Source organism: Podarcis bocagei, assembly GCF_964188305.1.
Source record: "Podarcis bocagei genome assembly, chromosome: 10".
In the NCBI taxonomy this organism is placed as follows: Eukaryota; Metazoa; Chordata; class Lepidosauria; order Squamata; family Lacertidae; genus Podarcis; species Podarcis bocagei.
This window is the reverse complement of record NC_138135.1, coordinates 69,451,492-69,470,849: the sequence shown is the minus strand read 5'-3', so window position 1 is coordinate 69,470,849 and position 19,358 is coordinate 69,451,492. Positions and strand designations below refer to the sequence as shown.

Sequence of the window (19,358 nt, the reverse complement as noted above, 5' to 3'; positions counted from 1 at the left end):
GCCCCATGGCCTTTGGAATGCTTTCTCCAGGGTCTCCAGGTCTGGTCTTGACTTTGGTGACATCTTTTTGCCACCAAGCCAAGACTTTTCTTTACTCCCTAGCAGTGGCGTAGCGTGGGTTGTCAGCACCCGGGGCAAGGCAAGTAATTTGCACCCCCTAACCCGTGGATTTGCGCCCCCTAACCCTAAACCCCAGATGTTGCGCCCGGTGCGGCCGGCCCCCCCTGCACCCCCCACGCTACGCCACTGCTCCCTAGGCATTTGATTGTTGAGGTTTTCATATCTGGTTTGTTTTTAGTCAGTGAGTACCTGGCGCTGTGGGTTAAACCACAGAGCCTAGGACTAGCAGTTTGAAAGCACCTCAAAGTGCAAGTAGATAAATAGCTACTGCTCCAGTGGGAAGGTAAACGGCATTTCCGTGCGCTGCTCTTGTTCGCCAGAAGCAGCTTAGTCATGTTGGCCACATGACCCGGAAGCTGGATGCCGGCTCCCTCGGCCAATAAAGTGAGATGAGCGCCGCAACCCAGAGTCAGTCACAACTGGACCTAATGGTCAGGGGTCCCGTTACCCTTTACCTACCTTTTAGTTGGTCCGACTTTTTATAGTATTTATTTTTCTTGTATTTATGTTGCCTTGAGACCCTTGTGATATAAAGCAGCAAATAAAGGGACAATAATGGTCAAAAGTGCGACTTTAATTCTAGACTGACCGATCTAGAACTGAGGCTGAAATCCTATGCAAATGTTCTTGAGAGTAAGGTCCATTGACCTCAATGAATTTACTTCTGAGTAAGGAACGAGAGGGATTATAGGAATATAATTCTGTTAACATCTTCTAGAACTCAGTGATGACGCTAGTTTGTGTCTACTAAATAAAGATAACATCTTCAGTGAAAAGCGTTTTAATTTTTCTAAAATGGTATCACGGGATTCCCAAAGTCTTGCTCTCATGTTCCCAGATCCAGTAATAAGCTATTGTTAAATGAAGCAAAATGGGTCTGTTCCACTAAAAATTATGATTAACTGTTAAAAATAGATTCATGTGCTAAAAAAACCACACAAAAAATGAAGTTGCTACAAATTTCCTTGGGGGTTCATACAGTTGAAACAAACCAATTTAGATTTGTCCTGTATTCTGTTGACGGGGTATAGCTTTGCCTGTTGCCATGGTCACCTTACTGTATTAATCTCGCTCTGTAATTTTCAAAAAGGAGAATCTTCCCTAAAGCAATGAAATAAAAATTCTTAGCCAAGCAGAGGCGACAAAAGAAGGATATTTTGCAGTCAGATCTATATTTAAGCATTGTTAGAATGTCTAGAGTTGCCAAGTTGTTATTTTCTAAATAAAAAAGAAACCCTGACTTATTATTATTTTGTTCCTGTGTTTCAGAATCGTACGTCAAATCCTACCACTGCATAATCACCTGCTTTTTTCTGTTTTCACATGCACTGGGCTATGTGCCTGACAAAGATGGGTTTGAAGGAGTGTCTGTTTCTGTTTAGTTAAATAATGCTAAATATTTTGAGCTTGCTTGGCGGGGAGTGTGGGTGGGGTTACATTAAGTCCCTGGATGACCTACATAGCAATAATAATAATGTACAGAAAAGGCCAGGTCATTGCATAGGGATCCTTAGCTCTGAGGTAATTTATACTGAATTCAACATATCTGTCAACTTCTTCTAGATGTCACGTTGCATCCAGAGCCATCTTTGACCTTCCGCACCATTGGAGGGGTTCTCGATTTCTATGTCTTCCTTGGCCCAACTCCAGAAAATGTAATCCAGCAATACACAGAGGTTAGTTGAGAAATCTGTTCAGGCATGCGGTGCTAAGAAAAGCACTTACTTGTTGATTTGGTTGTGGGTTTGCATGAGGTATCGCATTACAATGATGACAGTGAAACTCAATGCGTCACCCCTTTGCAAAACAAACATCAAAAACACACCCTCTTGATTTAAAGATCAATTGTACTGATCTTTAAATCGACAACTATACTTACTTATTTGCAATGGGATTGTTTTATTAGCCTCCTTTGTTGCATTTGTTGAGTTCCACTGAAAAAAATTGTATCTTCAGAAGCCAGTGGGGCAAGTTTAATACTGGTCCTGTCTATGAATTTTAATACAGAAGGCAGAATGATTGAAGTTGCTGTAAAACATTTTTAAAATGTTATCAATCTGCTAAAAGTTAATGTTTAGTACTGTATGTCTAGTATCTGGATGACTTTCAAGGAGTAAGAACTGAAATAAATAATAGGATATTGAAATGATCACCAAGGGTTTGTAACCCATGTTCCAAGGGCAATTGCTCTCTCCAGAGGGACTAGCCTCTCCCACTTTCTACTCAGCCCAAGTCCAATCACATGAATTATAACTCAGCTGTTTCATGCTGACATCTTCCTTTGAAATTTCCTAGCTGAAATCTGTTGCTGAAGGCCGAACTGGACATGTGTTTATTAAATTCACATCATCCCATTCGACTGTATAAAGCAGGGACTTTTATATTAGAAAAAGGGCACAGGGGAAGGGAGTGAAACCCTCAACTGCTTTACCTCAGTGCACTCTTTGTTCTCTCTCAGCCTAGCTCTAATATTGGAAGTAAGCTAGCAGGGATTATATGGTTTAAGCAGGGGTGTGTACACAGCGGTTGGAGTCTTTTTTGATTCTCTCTCCCATTCAGTCCTTTTGGAATAAAGGATTGTCCCTCTCCATATCCCTGCCTTGCAGCAGAATGAACAAGCATGTCCTGTGTCCATGCACTTCTGATTTCTCCCAGCCCAGAGAGACTGGAATATTGTTCACTAGTTCCTGGATGCTACCATTTTTCATTCCTAATTTGTGTCTGTCTATTATTCTCTTGAAGGGACGCGGGTGGCGCTGTGGGTTAAACCACAGAGCCTAGGACTTGCCAATCAGAAGGTTGGCGGTTCGAATCCCCGCGATGAGGTGAGCTCCCGTTGCTCAGTCCCTGCTACTGCCAACCTAGCAGCTTGAAAGCACGTCAAAGTGCAAGTAGATAAATAGGTAACGCTCCGGCGGGAAGGTAAACGGCATTTCCGTGCGCTGCTCTGGTTCGCCAGAAGCGGCTTAGTCATGCTGGCCACATGACCCGGAAGCTGTACGCCGGCTCCCTCGGCCAGTAAAGCGAGATGAGCGCCGCAACCCCAGAGTCGGCCACGACTGGACCTAATGGTCAGGGGTCCCTTTACCTTTATTATTCTCTTGTATAGAGACTTGTCTGATTTGGCCAGGCTAGGTTGAAAAAGGAGATTGTTGGTGCATGACCTTTTAGGGCCAGGGGGCACATTTGGAATTTTCAGAAAGCGCCACAGGTGCCAGTCACAAAATGGCTGCCCTGAGGTTGTGGCATAACAGAAAATGGCTACCGTTAAGGCATGTCATAACAGAAAATGGCTGCCACATCCAAACAGACAAAGCAAAAAAGAGAAAGGATCAGCTGCTCCGTCAATTGTGGGGGGAGGCACCCACATTGGCTAATGCCACAGTTACAGAGAGCAACTATTTGCACTTCTCCTCTGTTTGAAACAGATGGGAAGACGGTTGTCCAATCCTGGCATCCATTGAAATGTGGGCATATTTAAAGGGATCAGTGTAGGAGAGGGTGGGCAGTGCCGACAGGAGCCGAGCGGGAAAAGCAATCAGTGTCTCATGCATTGTAGATTTTGAGGGGATCTTTGATTTATTTTTATTTAACAAAATTCAACAAACACAAAGCTTGAGGGGGAAGGACTTTTTGTGGGGACCATGGGTGGTAGTGGCAGAAACACGGGCTCCTGCAGGCGCCCCATTGCCAACTGCCACATTAGAAAATGTGCCAAGCATAAGCTCTTAGTGGCAGGCCCATGTTTAATCAGGGGATAGTGTTGTTTGAGTAGATATGGTGAGAGAATTGGCATCAGGATTGTAGCATCGGCTGCTTGCTTATTCTGCATCTCTGTTAAGTAGTCACTTTGCGTGCTGACTATTTGCTTTTAAGACTGGGAGCTGCCTGTAAAGATGGGCAGGCCTTTACTTCAGAGCGAAGCGTCATCTTCTATTAAAAGTCGAAGACCCTGGATGATGTGCTAAAGAGGCTTTAGCTGGGCACCGCCCTGATACATTCACTGCAGGATCTGTCCTGCAACAGGTACCTGTCTGGCATTCTTGGTAGGCATCTTCTCTTGCCCAGGAAGAGGAGACACTGCAGTTTTAACTGCAGTGTATGTTTGCAAAGGAATGCCTTTAAAAGCTGATGGCAGAAATTAAGCAAACTGAACCGTTTCACGTTTTCACTCTGGGAGTAAGTGCATTTGTAAAAATTCTGCCTGTTGAGAAGAAGTAAAGGTGACAACCCCGTCCATTTGAAGTCAAAGAAAATAATTCATAAGCCTCCATTATTTCATTAGCGGAAAAGCTCAATTTCCCCTTTTAACACCCTTTCAAACTTACATTAGCCGTTCCCAACTTTGAAGAATATGGCATTTATTAATTGTTTAGCTTATTGCGTCGTTGGCAACACCAGATCTTCTCTCCTTACACTGTCCGTCATACATTCTTCTCAGAGTAAATGCAGGAATTCTCTTCTAAAGACACAAAAGTAAATAAGGTTATAGCATAGGGCTTGGCTATAGATAACCGGTTGCTATAACAGAGATAGGTAGCGTTGAATGAATGATATAAGATCAGTAAGGCCAAATAAACTTATTTTCGTTAAAATTAGGTATTTCAAAGATCGGCAGGTAAATTTCACACACATTCCCAAACGTACACAGTGTACATTTGTGGCATGACAAAACGGATGCTTTGATGGGTGTTGTTGATGCCTTATATCATTAGTATCATTATTAATCATTGAACTAATTATAACCACCTGTCAGTAAATATGCCCTGGGCAGCTTACGAAAAAGCACAAAAATAAAAATAGGACATTGAGGCTGTAATCCTATTCACACTTACCTGGGAGTAAGTCCAAGTGAACTTCCGAGTTAGAGTTGTGATGTGAGATGCTGATTAATATATTTTATTCAGTTACTTTCACTGCCATTGATGGTAACTTTATTTTCTGTCCGTGTTGTACCAGTTATATTGTAATAATAGGAAAACTCCTTGGGAATTGCCTGTATAAATATAGCCTCCATTCAGAATTTCTCAGGTGAAATCCTAATCAATTAGCAAACCTCTGGGAAGCCTGCCCCTGCTCCCTGATGTCTGAAATTAAAATTTCCCCAACTCAGCAAAGTGGGAGCAACAGTCTTGATCTCTGTTGGTACCCAATAGCAGCTAGGGTGGGACTGTAAAAAATAACCGAAGCACCACCTCATATTTCCAAAATAAACACGTGACAGGCCAGCAGTAATGGATATTGCCCCCAAGTTCTTTGCTACAGTGGAAATCACGGCGGGAAGTCTGAGGAAGTGCTCTGAGGTAATTCCACTGTGAAATTATTTCTGAAGCCAGCTTCCTGGAAATCTTTAAACGCCAGATGCTATTATTAGAACATGACTCAATTGGTGAATATGTTGACTGCAAATTTCAAAAGCAAGGGATGTGCCGAGGGAGACAATTTAGTTTGTTCAGACCTGGCATGACCTTTAACCTGCCAAATTGGTAGCATTCAATCCCTTCTTCTTCTTATCCTACTTCTCTCACAGCTTCTAATTGGGGAGCTTGGGGAGAGATGATAATAATTCCTGTATAGGAGAAAAATAAATGCCATTCTGACAGGAATAAGTCTTCACAAACCAAAGTTGTTGTTGTTGTTGTTGTTGTTTAAAGATTAGCTTCTAGAGTCCCGGAAATGGTAGTTTGTTATAGGCGCTGGGAATTGTAGCTCTGTGAGAGAATTTTTTTTTTGGGGGGGGGAGCCATGTGCTTTAAATGGGTGGTATGTATGTAGTTAATGTGCATAGTACCCAAGGCCAGCCAAGCTGCTTTGGCACATAAAGCCAAAATCCCACAAGTTCTACTCCTTATCCAGGGCAATAAAATTACAATAACTTAAGTAACTAATCGTTTTTTGCCCTTTCAAGACTCTTTCAATCAGCTACCTGAGGCAGTCACCTCACTAAGCATTATGGTGGGGCCGGCCCTACCACTTTTTACCATACGTTGCTTTTTTGCAAAGTGGCCCCACAAAATAAACCTTCCAGCACATAGAAAGCGATCCTACAGACTTCCTCCCTGATTTGTCAACTTTATTTGGGTGCACTTTTAGATTTACATAACCTTCACATGAAAAAACATATCCTAGTGGCAAACAATAGAAAAGATCACAATGCTCTTAGAGTTCAGATAAATCGAGAGGGAACATGTTCCAGGGTTTATTTATTAGCAAAACTAAAGCTAATGTATTGTTTTGTTGTGCTCTTTTAGATAACCTTTTAAAGCCAACATATCCTCTGAATTACACCAATTATTTCCAAACAGATACATTACATTCCCATAAGAATTCAGCTGTGAAGATTTTTAAGAATGGTCAAATGCAGAAGACACTTTTTGCAGGAAGAATTTATCAAAAAAATTCCTCTTTGACATTCCCTCATCTCCTTGTTTCTGGCTAGTAGCCTATAGATTTAGTCCTTCCACGGTTTCAATTATTTTTCTTCGCCCTCTATTGTACTTTTGCAAATTATTCTATAGCCTTTGTTCTGCGCAGTTTTGCAAAGCGTACCGAAAGCTCTACACTGAGGCTACATTTCAAGGAAAGAAAGCTCTATTCTGGCAACATCAGACGTAAATTCCAGTTCTACTAAATTCTGCTCTGCTTCAGCGGAACCATCTGGAATATCTGCCAGATGTTGGTTACTTTATTGGGAAGCTTCAGGGGGATCCATTTGAGAGACCATCTAAGGCGTAATTAGACGAAGGAACATTTGTTTCCCCAGCTGTCCTACTTTTAAAGTCTTCTCTTGGACTATTCTGTTAATTCAAAATCAAGTTCACCTTAGATGCTCCAGCCTAATGAACTTGGGAAAGGAACTGTTTTAAAAATTAAGACCACCTTGCAAGCAGTTTTCTTGTAATTGTTCAACCCTACGTGCTGTTTCCTCAGGGGGGCTCTGGCAGAATATAGCCTTGCCTTAGGCTACACCCGATGTTTACAAGCTCAAGGGTGCAGTTACGTAACTGAATCTATAACAGGATTATGTATGGGTCACACTGCCTAGAGAAGGACTCCTATAGCCCAAACTAGGATGCTCCTAAAGGCATGCTAATGCAGATGAAAAGTCTAGGTTACTGAATGACGCACCCTTGAGCTCCAACATCAATATCAGCTCAGTACCTAGTTGGTGAAAAGGTGCTGCAGAAGTCTGTCTTGTAGAAAAAAGAAACTGTATCATGTAGAATGGCAGACCTTCCAAGTGTACCTATTTTCCAGAGACAGCCCCAGATTTACAGAAGCCATCCCAGTTTCTGATTTGAACCCAGAATGTCCCGGTTTTCTTTAGGATGTCCCTATTTGCGTCAGAGAAATGGAGGGTATGGAGTTATGTGGCCCCCAAGCCAAGGAGATAAGTAACTATGCACCCTTTAGAAGACATCTGAAGGCAGCCCTGTATAAAGAATTTTTTTAATGTTTAATGTTTTATTGAGCTTTTTCATATGTTGGAAACCACCCAGAGTGACTGGGGCAACCCAGTCAGATGGGTAGGGTATAAATATTATCATCATCATGGAATAGGATCAGGGCTGTCTTAAGCATATACGGTGCCAGGGTGCAAAGATCCGACTGATGCCCCCCCCCAGTTGCCCAGTCCCAGGTGTGCAGGAGGGTGGAGCCGGCCGGCCGCTTCAGCATCTTGCTGGCTCCGTTGCCCCCAAACTTGCTGCGCAGAGCTGCCCGCAGCAGAAGAGCCACAGTGCTCTGACCAACGGGCAGGCTCTTCCCCAGACCCAACTCTCGGGCCCTGGGCGCTTGGCCTGGCACTCCTGAGAGCCCGGCACCTGGGTGCCCCACACCCCTAGTGCCTATGGGTAAGATGGCCTTGAATAGGACATTCCTATTTTCATTGGAGAAATGTTGGAGAGTATGGAATGGTGGCTGTAAATCCTGTCCTTCCCTGATATCTATTTTAAAGATGCCATTCAGAATCCATAAAGTTCCGTGATAGATTTGTTAGTAGTCCCTCTACCATGCAATGTGGCAAAACTTCTTTTAAAATGGAGGAGAGTTGTCTTTTATTATAAAAAAGCCAACCACCCAGTTTGTGGTATGACATGGAGATCACACGTTCAAAGAAAAATGATTCTACTGGGTCAGAGAAGCGTGTGTGTGTTTAAGCAGCTTTTTAGACCCCAGTTCTCATATGGAACCAGTTTGTGTACCTCATCTACTTTGTGTACTTCATCGTCTTGGTTCCTTTCCATTTAATTAAGTAAAGTTAAGCCTGATATATGGCTGACCATTTGCTGATAGAAGTATAGGAATCTGTCCCACATGTCCCATGTGCTGTATCTGGCACTGAGCTCAATATTTCAAAGCTTTGAACCTAATATATAGCTTGAGGTAGAGAACCTACCCAGTGACGTGGGTGGTGCTGTGGTCTAAACCACTGAGCCTAGGTTTTGCCGATCGGAAGGTCGGCGGTTCGAATCCCTGCGATGAAGTGAGCTCCCATTGCTCTGTCCTAGCTCCTGCCAACCTAGCAGTTCGAAAGCACATCAAAGTGCAAGTAGATAAATAGGTACCACTCCAGCGGGAAGGTAAACAGCGTTTTCGTGCACTGCTCTGGTTTCGCCAGAAGCGGCTCAGTCATGCTGGCCACATGACCCAGAAAAACTGTCTGTGGACAAACGTCGGCTCCCTTGGCCAGTAAAGTGAGATGAGCACCGCAACTCCAGAGTCATTCACAACTGGACTTAACTGTCAGGGGTCCTTTACCTTTAGACAACCTACCCACCCAATAGGCGAATAATGTTTCTTCCACATTGGAAATTTCCAGTCTTATTATGCAGGGTTGGCAAGTACATTTGTGGGCTCTGTGGAACATATTGTTGCCCTGTGGTGGCATCAGCAAGAGAATCGTGTTGTCCATGGTTTCCAAACCAACCTGATGCTCTGAATTTAGGTCACTTCTGCACGCACTTAAAGCGTGTGGCTTTTGCCCCAAAATCCTAGGAAGGGTGCTGGGAATTGCAACTCTGTGAAATGTAATCTACAGTTTTTCAGGACTCTTTGGCGGAAGCTATGTGCTTTAAATATATGGTGTTGATGTGACCTAAGATAATGTCATGCAAGGGTGGTACTTACTGTTTGGGAACACATACCCTCAAATATTTAGCAGCAGGGTACTGGTACATTGAGGCCCTTCAGTTATTGAGAGGAAGCATTAATGCTGTGAGAAAGACTTTCAGTGCTGGAGTCTTGCTCTGAACTCCTGCTGAACTCTTTCTGCTGCAGAAGTATTACTGAGAAGCTTAGTTTGATCATGCCCTGAGACGATGCGTGCATTTTGCCATTGCTCTTGCCAGGAACCTGAGAAAGCCAGGGAAACTCTGGGGTTCCTGCCAAATATCTTCCCAATACCAGCTGCTGCAATGGGGCGGGTAGGGGGAGGCGTCCCAGCTCTGACATATATATTTAACAAATTGCATGGGTGCAAGCCTAAGTAGTCCCCGTAACTTCTCCCAAATCTAAAGCAAGCAGACACATCACCCTTTGCACTACTTAATTCTGGAGTCTGGATGGTAATCGAATCGGCAAGCCTCTTCTCCTGGGAATTCCAGCAAGCCTCTTCTCCACCTTTCCCCTTGAAGAATGTCTCAGTCACCTGGCTGTGAGTTCTGCCACTATGTGGTGGGAATCTTGATTATACTTGATTATTATTTTTAAGTTCACTAAGAGCCAAGTAGCACACCATGATAGAAGCATAAGTTGTAGCTATACCATTGTTTTTCCTTTAATGAATTATAGGTGAAGGTGTCTTTATTGGGACCGCAGCATACATGAAGAAAATAAGAAGGGAATGCTTTCCCTCCCCATTTGTCCTATTTATCACAGATCTCCTCAACAGCCTCTCATTCAAGGCTACGAAAGTAGCAAGGACTGCAAAATCAGGATATTATAAGGCTGTTTTATATTTGAGGTGGAAAATCCATCAGAAGGCGACCTTAACTCCTGTATGCAGTTCTATAACAATATTCTCATCTGGTGAAATTACGAATTACTAGGGTGGCAACATGTTGAGAGGCAAAATCAGCTCATGGTGGCTGTTCCACAATGCTGGCTTTGAGACATTTTGGAACCTCTGTTGAAAACGATACTTGATCTGATCTCCACCCACCCTACTCAGTAATGATAGATTAAGAGGAAGGAAAGTGCTCTCCTTCAGGGTGGAATCTTCTACTTGACAAAACTGCTTCTTGATAATGCTGGTTGTGTTCCTGCTCTTCAAAAGAGCTATTGTGTGAATATTCCTTGTGGTACTTTAACTACAAAAGTTTGTCGGCATCTTCGTGACATCTTACTTGTTTAAAAGGCCTCTAATCAGCTTCCCTAGCTATCTTGCCTGCTCAAAGTGCAGAGAAAAACTAACACACAATGAAAATAGATTTGAAAAGTACCGTATTTCCTCCCTGACAGAAACAAGGTTTGCAATCCTGTGTACACTACCTGGGATCAAGTCCCCTTGAACTCACTACTTCTGAGAAGAAATATATGCTCACTCTCCACAGATCGTGACACTAGACTCCTGCTTTGTTGCCTGATAAAGTGATAATTTCCCCACAGTTCCAAGGTCTACACTACAAAGAATAGAATTACAGTGGAACCTCAGTTTTTGAGCATCTCAGAAGCTGAACGTTTCAGAAGTCGAACTCTTCCATTTTCGAACGCTTCCGTTTTCGAACGCGCCTCGGAAATCGAATGGCTTCCGCCATGTATTTTTCTTTTTTCTCAATGGATTTTGCCAACTGCCCATTGCGCCTTGGTTTTCGAATGCCTCAGAAGTCAAACGGTCTTCTGGAACAGATTACGTTTGAAAACTGAGGTTCCACTGTAGCACTTTGCTGAGTGTAACATACCTGTTAAATTTACCTGAGTTTCATATTAACAGAAATAACTAAAATATCTAAATTTCTCTGTCACTGTATGAGATTCTGCAGGACACTTAAAAAAACCAAAAAACAAAAAATGTTTTGGTTCTGTTTTTTTGCTTTTAAGGCTATTGGACGGCCACATCTTCCTCCCTACTGGTCTCTGGGGTACCAGCTCTCACGATGGGGATATCCTGACATTGGTGCAGTAGAACAAGTTGTGAAGCGCATGACAGAGTATGGCATCCCCTACGTAAGTGGGCATTTTGCAATGTGTATTTAAATTGGTTCCCCGGGGAAACCAATGAACAAGAACAGATTGTATCCCTAAAAGAATAGTATTGATAATGTTTGTGGGTATTATATTAATTATATAATTGATAGGGCATGGGGTAATTTCTGTACCAGCTTTTATTATGGTATCAGCCTGAGCAAAAAGGCAAAACTTAACCTTTGTGCTTTATTCTTCTTAAACACAACATATTTCTGTTGCAATTGCCAGGATGTCCAGTACGGAGACATTGACTATATGGACCGTAAGCTGGACTTCACATATGACAAAGAAAAGTATGCTGGCCTACCGGAATTCATGCAAGAGTTGAAGAAGGATGGATTGCATTATGTCATTATTCTGGTAAATGAGCTTAAGTACTAACCTTGTTTACATTGCTTTCATTCATACGACTTACTATATGAATTGTGGCATTGAAGCAAAGATTCTCTCCTCTACTTTCTTTTATAACAGGATGCCCCCCCCCCCGGGTAATGTACATTGTACTCTCAGTACGCTCTGTTCAGTTTTTTTTCTTTTCTTTTTGGGGGGTCCCTAGTGAAAATATGATAATGGGAGGGGTGGGAAGTGAGTGAGTACTATGTGGGAGAGGAAGAAAACACAAACACCATTATGGATTGGGGGGGGTGCTGTACAGCAGGGATGGAGGGACATCAGGCCTGGAGGCTACATGAGGTCCTTTAAGCCTCTCTCTTTCTCTGGCTCTCAGGACTTACCCCTCTCTGTGCCTTCCTCAAGTGCCTCGCTGGAAGGTATCCTCTTGCATCCGGTGCCCTGCCTACTTTTGCTTTTGGTCCCACCCAGTCGCCAAGACCACTTAACACCGGTCTTGAAAGACCTACATTGGCTCCCAGTACGTTTCCGAGCACAATTCAAAGTGTTGGTGCTGACCTTTAAAGCCCTAAACGGCCTTGGTCCAGTATACCTGAAGGAGCGTCTCCACCCCCATCATTCTGCCTGGACACTGAGGTCCAGTGCCGAGGGTCTTCTGGCGGTTCCCTTGCTGTGAGAAGCCAAGTAACAGGGAACCAGGCAGAGGGCCTTCTTGGTAGTGGCACCCGCCCTGTGGAACGGCCTCTCATCAGATGTCAAGGAAATAAACAACTATCTGACTTTTAGAAGACATCTGAAGGCAGCCCTGTTTAGGGAAGCTTTTAATGTTTACTAGACTATTGTATTTTAATATTTTGTTGGAAGCCGCCCAGAGTGCCAGATGGGCGGGATATAAATAAATAAATAAATAAATAAATAAATAAATAATAAAAATAATAATAATAATTGGCATGGCACCCCCAGAATGCTCCCCACAGGGGAATGCGATCCTTTGGTTTGAAAAAACCTCCCCATCCCTGCTATGTAAAAATTCTGTTATACATCCAGCTCAATGTATCTCTCTGTGAGGGTCTGCATGAATATGGAAAAAGGAATTTTCTGACTACCTTGAACCCACTAAAACCACTGCTTTGGATTTTGTAAGGGGGGGGGAGTACATTGGTTGTCATGATCATAATCTGTTCATAAGGCAGAAGGAAGTTCTTAGGCCATCTTGTGCCCTTTAAAGCCAACTCATGTTACCAGAATGGTGTGGGAGCTACTTCTGTGAAGCAAGATTCTTTACTGCTCTGGAAATATCTGTTGGGAGGAGCCACTGAGACTGGCCAAGTGACATAGTTCCTGTTCACATCCCTCTGACTGTCATGGATGCTCAGATGAAATGTGCACATAGGTGCACAAAGCATCGTTATAACGCCAGCCTAATAGTTTCCCTCTAAATGCTAGCCTAATATTTCATCTCTAATTCAGAATCCATAAGCATGCCAGAAAACACAGTTCTTCAGTTTAGTAAATCCATCACCAAAGGAAGCACATTAAGAATTCTTAATGCATCCTGCAGACTAATAGGACCTGGTGTTATAATTGCAAGAATACCGATTAAAGCTGAAGAGCACTTTTTGCTTTCTCCCAAGAGCTGTGCTGATGAAAACATGTCAAAAATGGGTCTTTACTTAGAATGGAAGGGGGCATAATCTAGGGACGAATGCAAATGTTCTCAGCCACAGCTGCCTCTGTGAGCTGCTAGGAGGAGGGAGACGGTCTACTCCTCTATTCTAGAGACCGATACATGCAGAATAAACTCATTCCCTTATTAGGAGGTGAACGTGTGAATGGCAAACGCATTTCAGTGTGAAGTGCAAGCTAGTAATGACTGACCAGGAGAGGGATGTGGTGGTTTTAATGAACAGCTCAGTGAAGACAGGGTTATGGTGTAGCTACTGTGAAAATGGCAAATGCCCTGCTAGGGATCATTAGCAAAGCAATCAAGAACGAAACCGCCATCTGAAAAATGAATTGCTGGAAAAGGTGAGGCACAGGACAATCAAAATTATCGCGAGTCTGGAGCAACTCTCCTATGAAGAAAGTTCATCATTTTTGCAGCTTTTTAGCCTAGATACAGTGTTTCGCAAACTTGGGTCTCCAGCTGTTTTGGGACTACAACTGCCATCATCCCTAGCTAGCAAGACCAGGGATGATGGGAACTGTAGTCCGTAAACATCTAGGGACCCAAGTTTGAGGAACACTGGCTTAGAAGAAATGTAAATTAAGGGGGAGGGACTTGATAGAGGTGGCTTTAAAGGAGAATTGGACAATTTCATGGAGGATAAGACTGTTAATGGCTACTAGCCATGATGGCTGTGTTCTAACAGCTGCTTGGAATCACGAGTGGTGAGGGTACAATTGCACTGATGTCTTGCTTGGGGGGCTTTCCATGGGCATCTGGTTCTCAACTTTGAGAACAGTGTCCTGCACTAAATGGGCCTTTCGCCTGAACCGGTAAGGCACTTGCTATGTTCTGCCTACGCATCTATGATAATTAAGTCAATGTATAAAGCCAAATAGGGACGCGGGTGGTGCTGTGGGTTAAACCACAAAGCCTAGGGCTTGCCGATCAGAAGGTCAGCGGTTCAAATCCCCGCGATGGGGTGAGCTCCCGTTGCTCGGTCCCTGCTCCTGCCAACCTAGCAGTTCGAAAGCACGTCAAAGTACAAGTAGATAAATAGGTACTGCTCTGGCAGGAAGGTAAACGCTGTTTCCGTGTGCTGCTCTGGTTCACCACATGACCCGGAAGCTGTACGCCGGCTCCCTCGGCCAATAAAGCGAGATGAGCGCCGCAACCCCAGAGTTGGTCACGACTGGACCTAACAGTCAGGTGTCCCTTTACCTTTACCTTTATAAAGCCAAATTAGCTATGGAGTTGTACCCATAATGCTATCAAAGATTTTGAGTTTCCCTTTAAGGTCAGGTTCCTCTATTTATCTTTGAACGTGGGGAACTCCCAATGAGCAGTGACTATCTGCCGGTTTGTGTTGTCCTTCTGAACGAGCCTCCGCATTGTGAAATGCACCAGCTTCCTCTGGACATTGGATTTAGGAGAACAGGGATATTTCTTGGAGCGGTTGGGGGGGGTGGCCGTGTTCTTCTGACTTCCTGACAGCTGAGTTACTGCTGCTTAATGGAGGGAGATGGAGAAGCAGCACAAAGCGAACACGTGAGTGGAACCAATCTGGTGCCTGCTCTGCTCATTCATTTGCACCATGCCAGCCTCCCACCACTTTGCTCCTCCCAGTTAGAAGCTATAACTCATCTGTTGGGAAGTCAGGTAAGCACTATGCTATCCACTACTGACATCTCGGGTTTCAATGCATGGAGAAGTGGAGGCAAATTTGGATGCAGCATTCACCTCATAAAAATCACTGTTGTGTTGTTGTTTTTTAAGTGAGTGCATCATGTGAAAAATATATGAGGCAATTTCAGTCTCTCTACCACCCCTTTGCCTCCTGGCAATTTCCCCCCTAAGAATGTCAGGGCTTACTCATCATCCTCTGCTGCCTGCCTTGAACAATGGCCCCATTTTTGCCTCTGACTTATTCTGAGTCAGAGCAAATGCATTGTTTCCATACAAAGGTTGATGCTGTAAAAGTAACAATGGTTATCAAGCAGAACGATCAACATCTATTCCAGCAGAATAACTTTAATGAGGAAGGTTGCCTGCTCTTCATCAACCCCCACAGAAAAGAGAATTCGTTGCAACAGCAAATGGAAACAATTTAGAATTCACTAAACAATTAAAAACAATATTCAGGAACTTTGGCATACAAAAAACTAGGGGTGGGATTAATTCTGAAATGGTATGTTGCAAGCCTGGGTGTATGATCTTGAGGACTAGGACATTAAGGGTTTAAGATCAGCCCCACTGAGGTTGAATATGGTGGGATTTACTTCTGAGTAAACATGCTCAGGTTTGGGCGGTTTGCTCCCAGTATGAATGTGATCTGGTTTTGTCAAATGTTGCTTATTTACAGTAGCCCCCACTGCATGCACTGGGGGGAAAATGTGCATTATTCTTGAATATCTGTTTATCAAAATTATATCCTACTCTTCTGCCAAAGAAATCAGGCCAGCTTACACATCCAGGGCCGGACCTTTAACTCCAGAAAAAGGACTGCATTGTTGGTGTGCCATTCAGACAATTCTCTGGACCCTTTCCTAAGCTATTCTGTCAGTCTCTAATATGGCACTCATTCCCTGAGGAATAGGTAGGAGCATGTGAAAAAGGCACGGAGTTTATTTGGAATGCAAAATCAGTCACCAGAGCCTTTTGTTCTCCTCGGTGTGAAGCAGGAGCTGCATAATGTATTAGATTTATGCACTACAACAACACTTTTGGCTACGAGATATCAGAGGTTCAGATTAGGTGTAGATAATTAAACTGAGTTGTTTTAGAGTGTTAATGTCCCCTGGGTATCACCTGCCTGGGTTTTAATTACTACGTTAGGGCAGCACTTAAAAAAAACACCACATCTGAGGGGGTTTGCGTAAGTTAAAACTGCACACCTACTGAACGCTTGGACTCCTCAAGTCTGTAGGTGCCATGCCTCCCCCCCACTTGAAAGAATTGTACAGTCTGCCAGAAATAAGAGTATTGTGCCCAAAAGCACAGTATTTATCATAAAAGATTATTTTTTTCAAAAAACGAGACAAACTGAGCCGTTATTTAGTTATTAGGGAAGGAATGGAATGAGATTAAGGCTCAATTCTATGACCCGCTCTTAGCACTTACATGTTTAGGAGTGCGCCTGCTGTGTTGGAACGATCTCATGTGTTGGCATTGTGCTGGTACAATAAGCCACGCCAGGACGTCACACTGGTGCAACAGTGTGGCTCAGAGCTCCCGTGCCACCACCGTTGGAGTGGTATTGTGCAATGCTCTTAACGTGGCAATTAATTGGATGGAAAGGAAATTGAGGACAGATGAAAGAAAGTGCTTCTGCACACAGTGCTGTGGAATTTTCTCCTACAAGACACAGCAATGGCAGTATACTTGGATGGCTTTAAAAGAAGATTAGACAAATTTGTGGAGGGTAAGGCTTATGAAATGGCTACTAACAGCTGTGTTTTACATTCCTGGTTTTCAACATCACTATATATTGCTGATCTATCATTATGTCTGAAATAAGGATGGAACTATGTAGAGGCGAACAGTAGGACTGAATGATGTCTGATTTTTGACTTCATGATATATCACCTGCTGAACATCACGATATACTGATATATCACAATGTCTGAAATAATAATAATAATAGTAATAATAATAATAATAATAATAATAATAATAATAATAATAATAATAATTTATTTATACCCCGCCCAACTGGCTGGGTTTCCTCAGCCACTCTAGGCGGCTTCCAACAAAACACTAAAATACAGTAGTAACCTGTTAAACATTAAAAGCTTCCCTAAACATAAGGATGAAATAAGGATGGAGCTATGTACTGTAGAGGCACTGGCTGGCTTCAGGTTTTTCCCCACATTGTTATTTGTGCATAGCACACACGTAAGCACACATCATGATTCACAATATATTGCCAGGTCAAAAATGATGAAACCAATATCATGAAATGGACTTGAAACCAGTTCTACACAGATATGAAAAATGCTATAAAAAGAGGGCTATAAAAATATATAGCTCCCAATGCAATTTAGCAGTGGTGCAGTTAGATGTTTTCTTGCTTGCTTACTTTCCAAACCCCTTAGTCTCTTGGAAACAAGATCATCTGAATAGTTTGTCACTAGAAGATTAATCGTAAAGGACCCTAACGTGGCTCATGCCAAATCACAATTCGTTCTCATCGCAAACCATTCAGGCAGCGTGTGTTACATTTGCAAAGTGCAGCCATACCCAGTGCACAGTTTGAAGGTGCACAATGTGACAACTTCCTAAGTTTTGGCTTCATTTGGTGATCGAGTTTTTAAGCTTCTTGGAAATTCTCTATTCAAGAAGTTTAAATTCCAATAAATACTCCGATGTTCTAAGAGTTGGTAGTTCAGTGCCAACAGGATTTTTCTGGATCCACACTTTGACTGATAAGCTTCTTCTCTTTCCCTTTTCATGGCCACTTCTGTAATAATGTTCTCTGACGGCAACCTGGTAGCTTCCATTCAGAAGTGGCCCAAGCAATTTCATACGTGATGGGAATAATCCAAATGGCACCTCCATGGTGGTTAATAATATGGTAACAACATGTGGTAATAATTAATTAATTGGACATTTGCCACCATTTAATGGTACCCCCAAAACCTGCTGCGTGTTGAGATTGGCTATTTCATCTTGTCTAATGGTAGGGCTGGTCCTGCTTCCATCTTTGGCATTCTGCTAGCCTACCAATAGCTTCTTCCATGCCATCGTTTGGAAATAATGTTACATAGCCCATGTCTATGTAGGGATGGGTTTATGTTGTGCTCTGTTAATATACTATATTTGCATTTCTGTCACCTTAAATTTTAACTTTAAGGCTAATAGGTTTCTAATGGATGATTTCCAGGTTATTGTCATACCCAAACAGTAGTTCCATTTTGTTCAGTATAATCAGGCATCTCAGACCCATTTTTCAAAACCGGTATTGTTGCAGTGTTTCTATTTCCTATCCTTTACTTTTGTTCTGTTTTGTTCCCTCATCAGGATCCTTTCCTAAGTAAAGATCAAGCTAGAGGGGCTTACCAACCCTACGAACTTGGAGAACAATTGGGAATTTGGGTGAAAAATTCAGATGGAGTGACTCCAGCTGTTGGGCAGGTAGGTATCGATGGGGCAATCCTTTGGATTGGATAAGATAGTTGTTGTTGTGGAAGAGTTTACATTACACAGTTTCCCAAACTTGGGTCTCAAAGTGGGGGTTTTTTTGGACTACAATTCCCATCATCCCTGACTACTGCTCCTGCTAGCTATGGCTGATGGGAGTTGTAGTCCCCAAACAGCTGGGAAACCCTGGTGTATCATGTTGATAGTTATGTTCTCATGGCAGCAATGTCCAATCACAGTAAGAGTAAAGGAAGAGAGAGCAACACCCATTCTCACAATACCATTGCCACACACTAATTATGACACTGCTCTTGATGATTTCATATGAACATAGGACAACAAGTCAAACATTGGTCCATGTAACCTAGTATTGTTGACAGTGATTGGCAGCAGCCCTCCACAATCAATTGGACATAAGCAATGGTATTCCAAGAAGAAGTATTTCCTTACCTTCTGCCTTGCAGGACATATCTGGGAGAAGAAAAGTCTAAAGAGTAAACCCTACACAAATCCAGAGTAGAATTCCTAAATCCCTGGCACCTTGTACACCTCCTTCTGGTAACTCCTGCACCCAAGCTGGTGCCAAATGTATTGCTCTGCTTTCTTCTGGACCACATCAGTGAGGCCAAGAGGGAAGCAAAAACAACATGGGAGGCAGCAGTTTCGAGTTACCTGTCCCAGCAGCCACAGCAGGTGCTGTGATTCTCCAGCGGTTTTAGAATCATAGAATCATAGAATCATAGAGTTGGAAGAGACCACAAGGGCCATCGAGTCCAACCCCCTACCAAGCAGGAAACACCATCAGAGCACTCCTGACATATGGTTGTCAAGCCTCTGCTTAAAGACCTCCAAAGAAGGAGACTCCACCACACTCCTTGGCAGCAAATTCCACTGT

General features: G+C 43.1%; 1 protein-coding gene across 1 annotated transcript in view; it reads left to right on the top strand.

Moving 5' to 3' along the window:
- LOC308596474 (sucrase-isomaltase, intestinal-like) overlaps positions 1-19,358 on the top strand; it is a 92,614-nt gene that overhangs the window by 36,599 nt on the left and 36,657 nt on the right. Inside the window, exons 7-10 of the mRNA XM_081211545.1 lie at positions 1,684-1,796; positions 11,161-11,286; positions 11,536-11,667; positions 18,344-18,457. Of these exons, the coding sequence (XP_081067671.1) occupies positions 1,684-1,796; positions 11,161-11,286; positions 11,536-11,667; positions 18,344-18,457 (485 nt within the window). The remainder of the gene's footprint in view (positions 1-1,683; positions 1,797-11,160; positions 11,287-11,535; positions 11,668-18,343; positions 18,458-19,358) is intronic.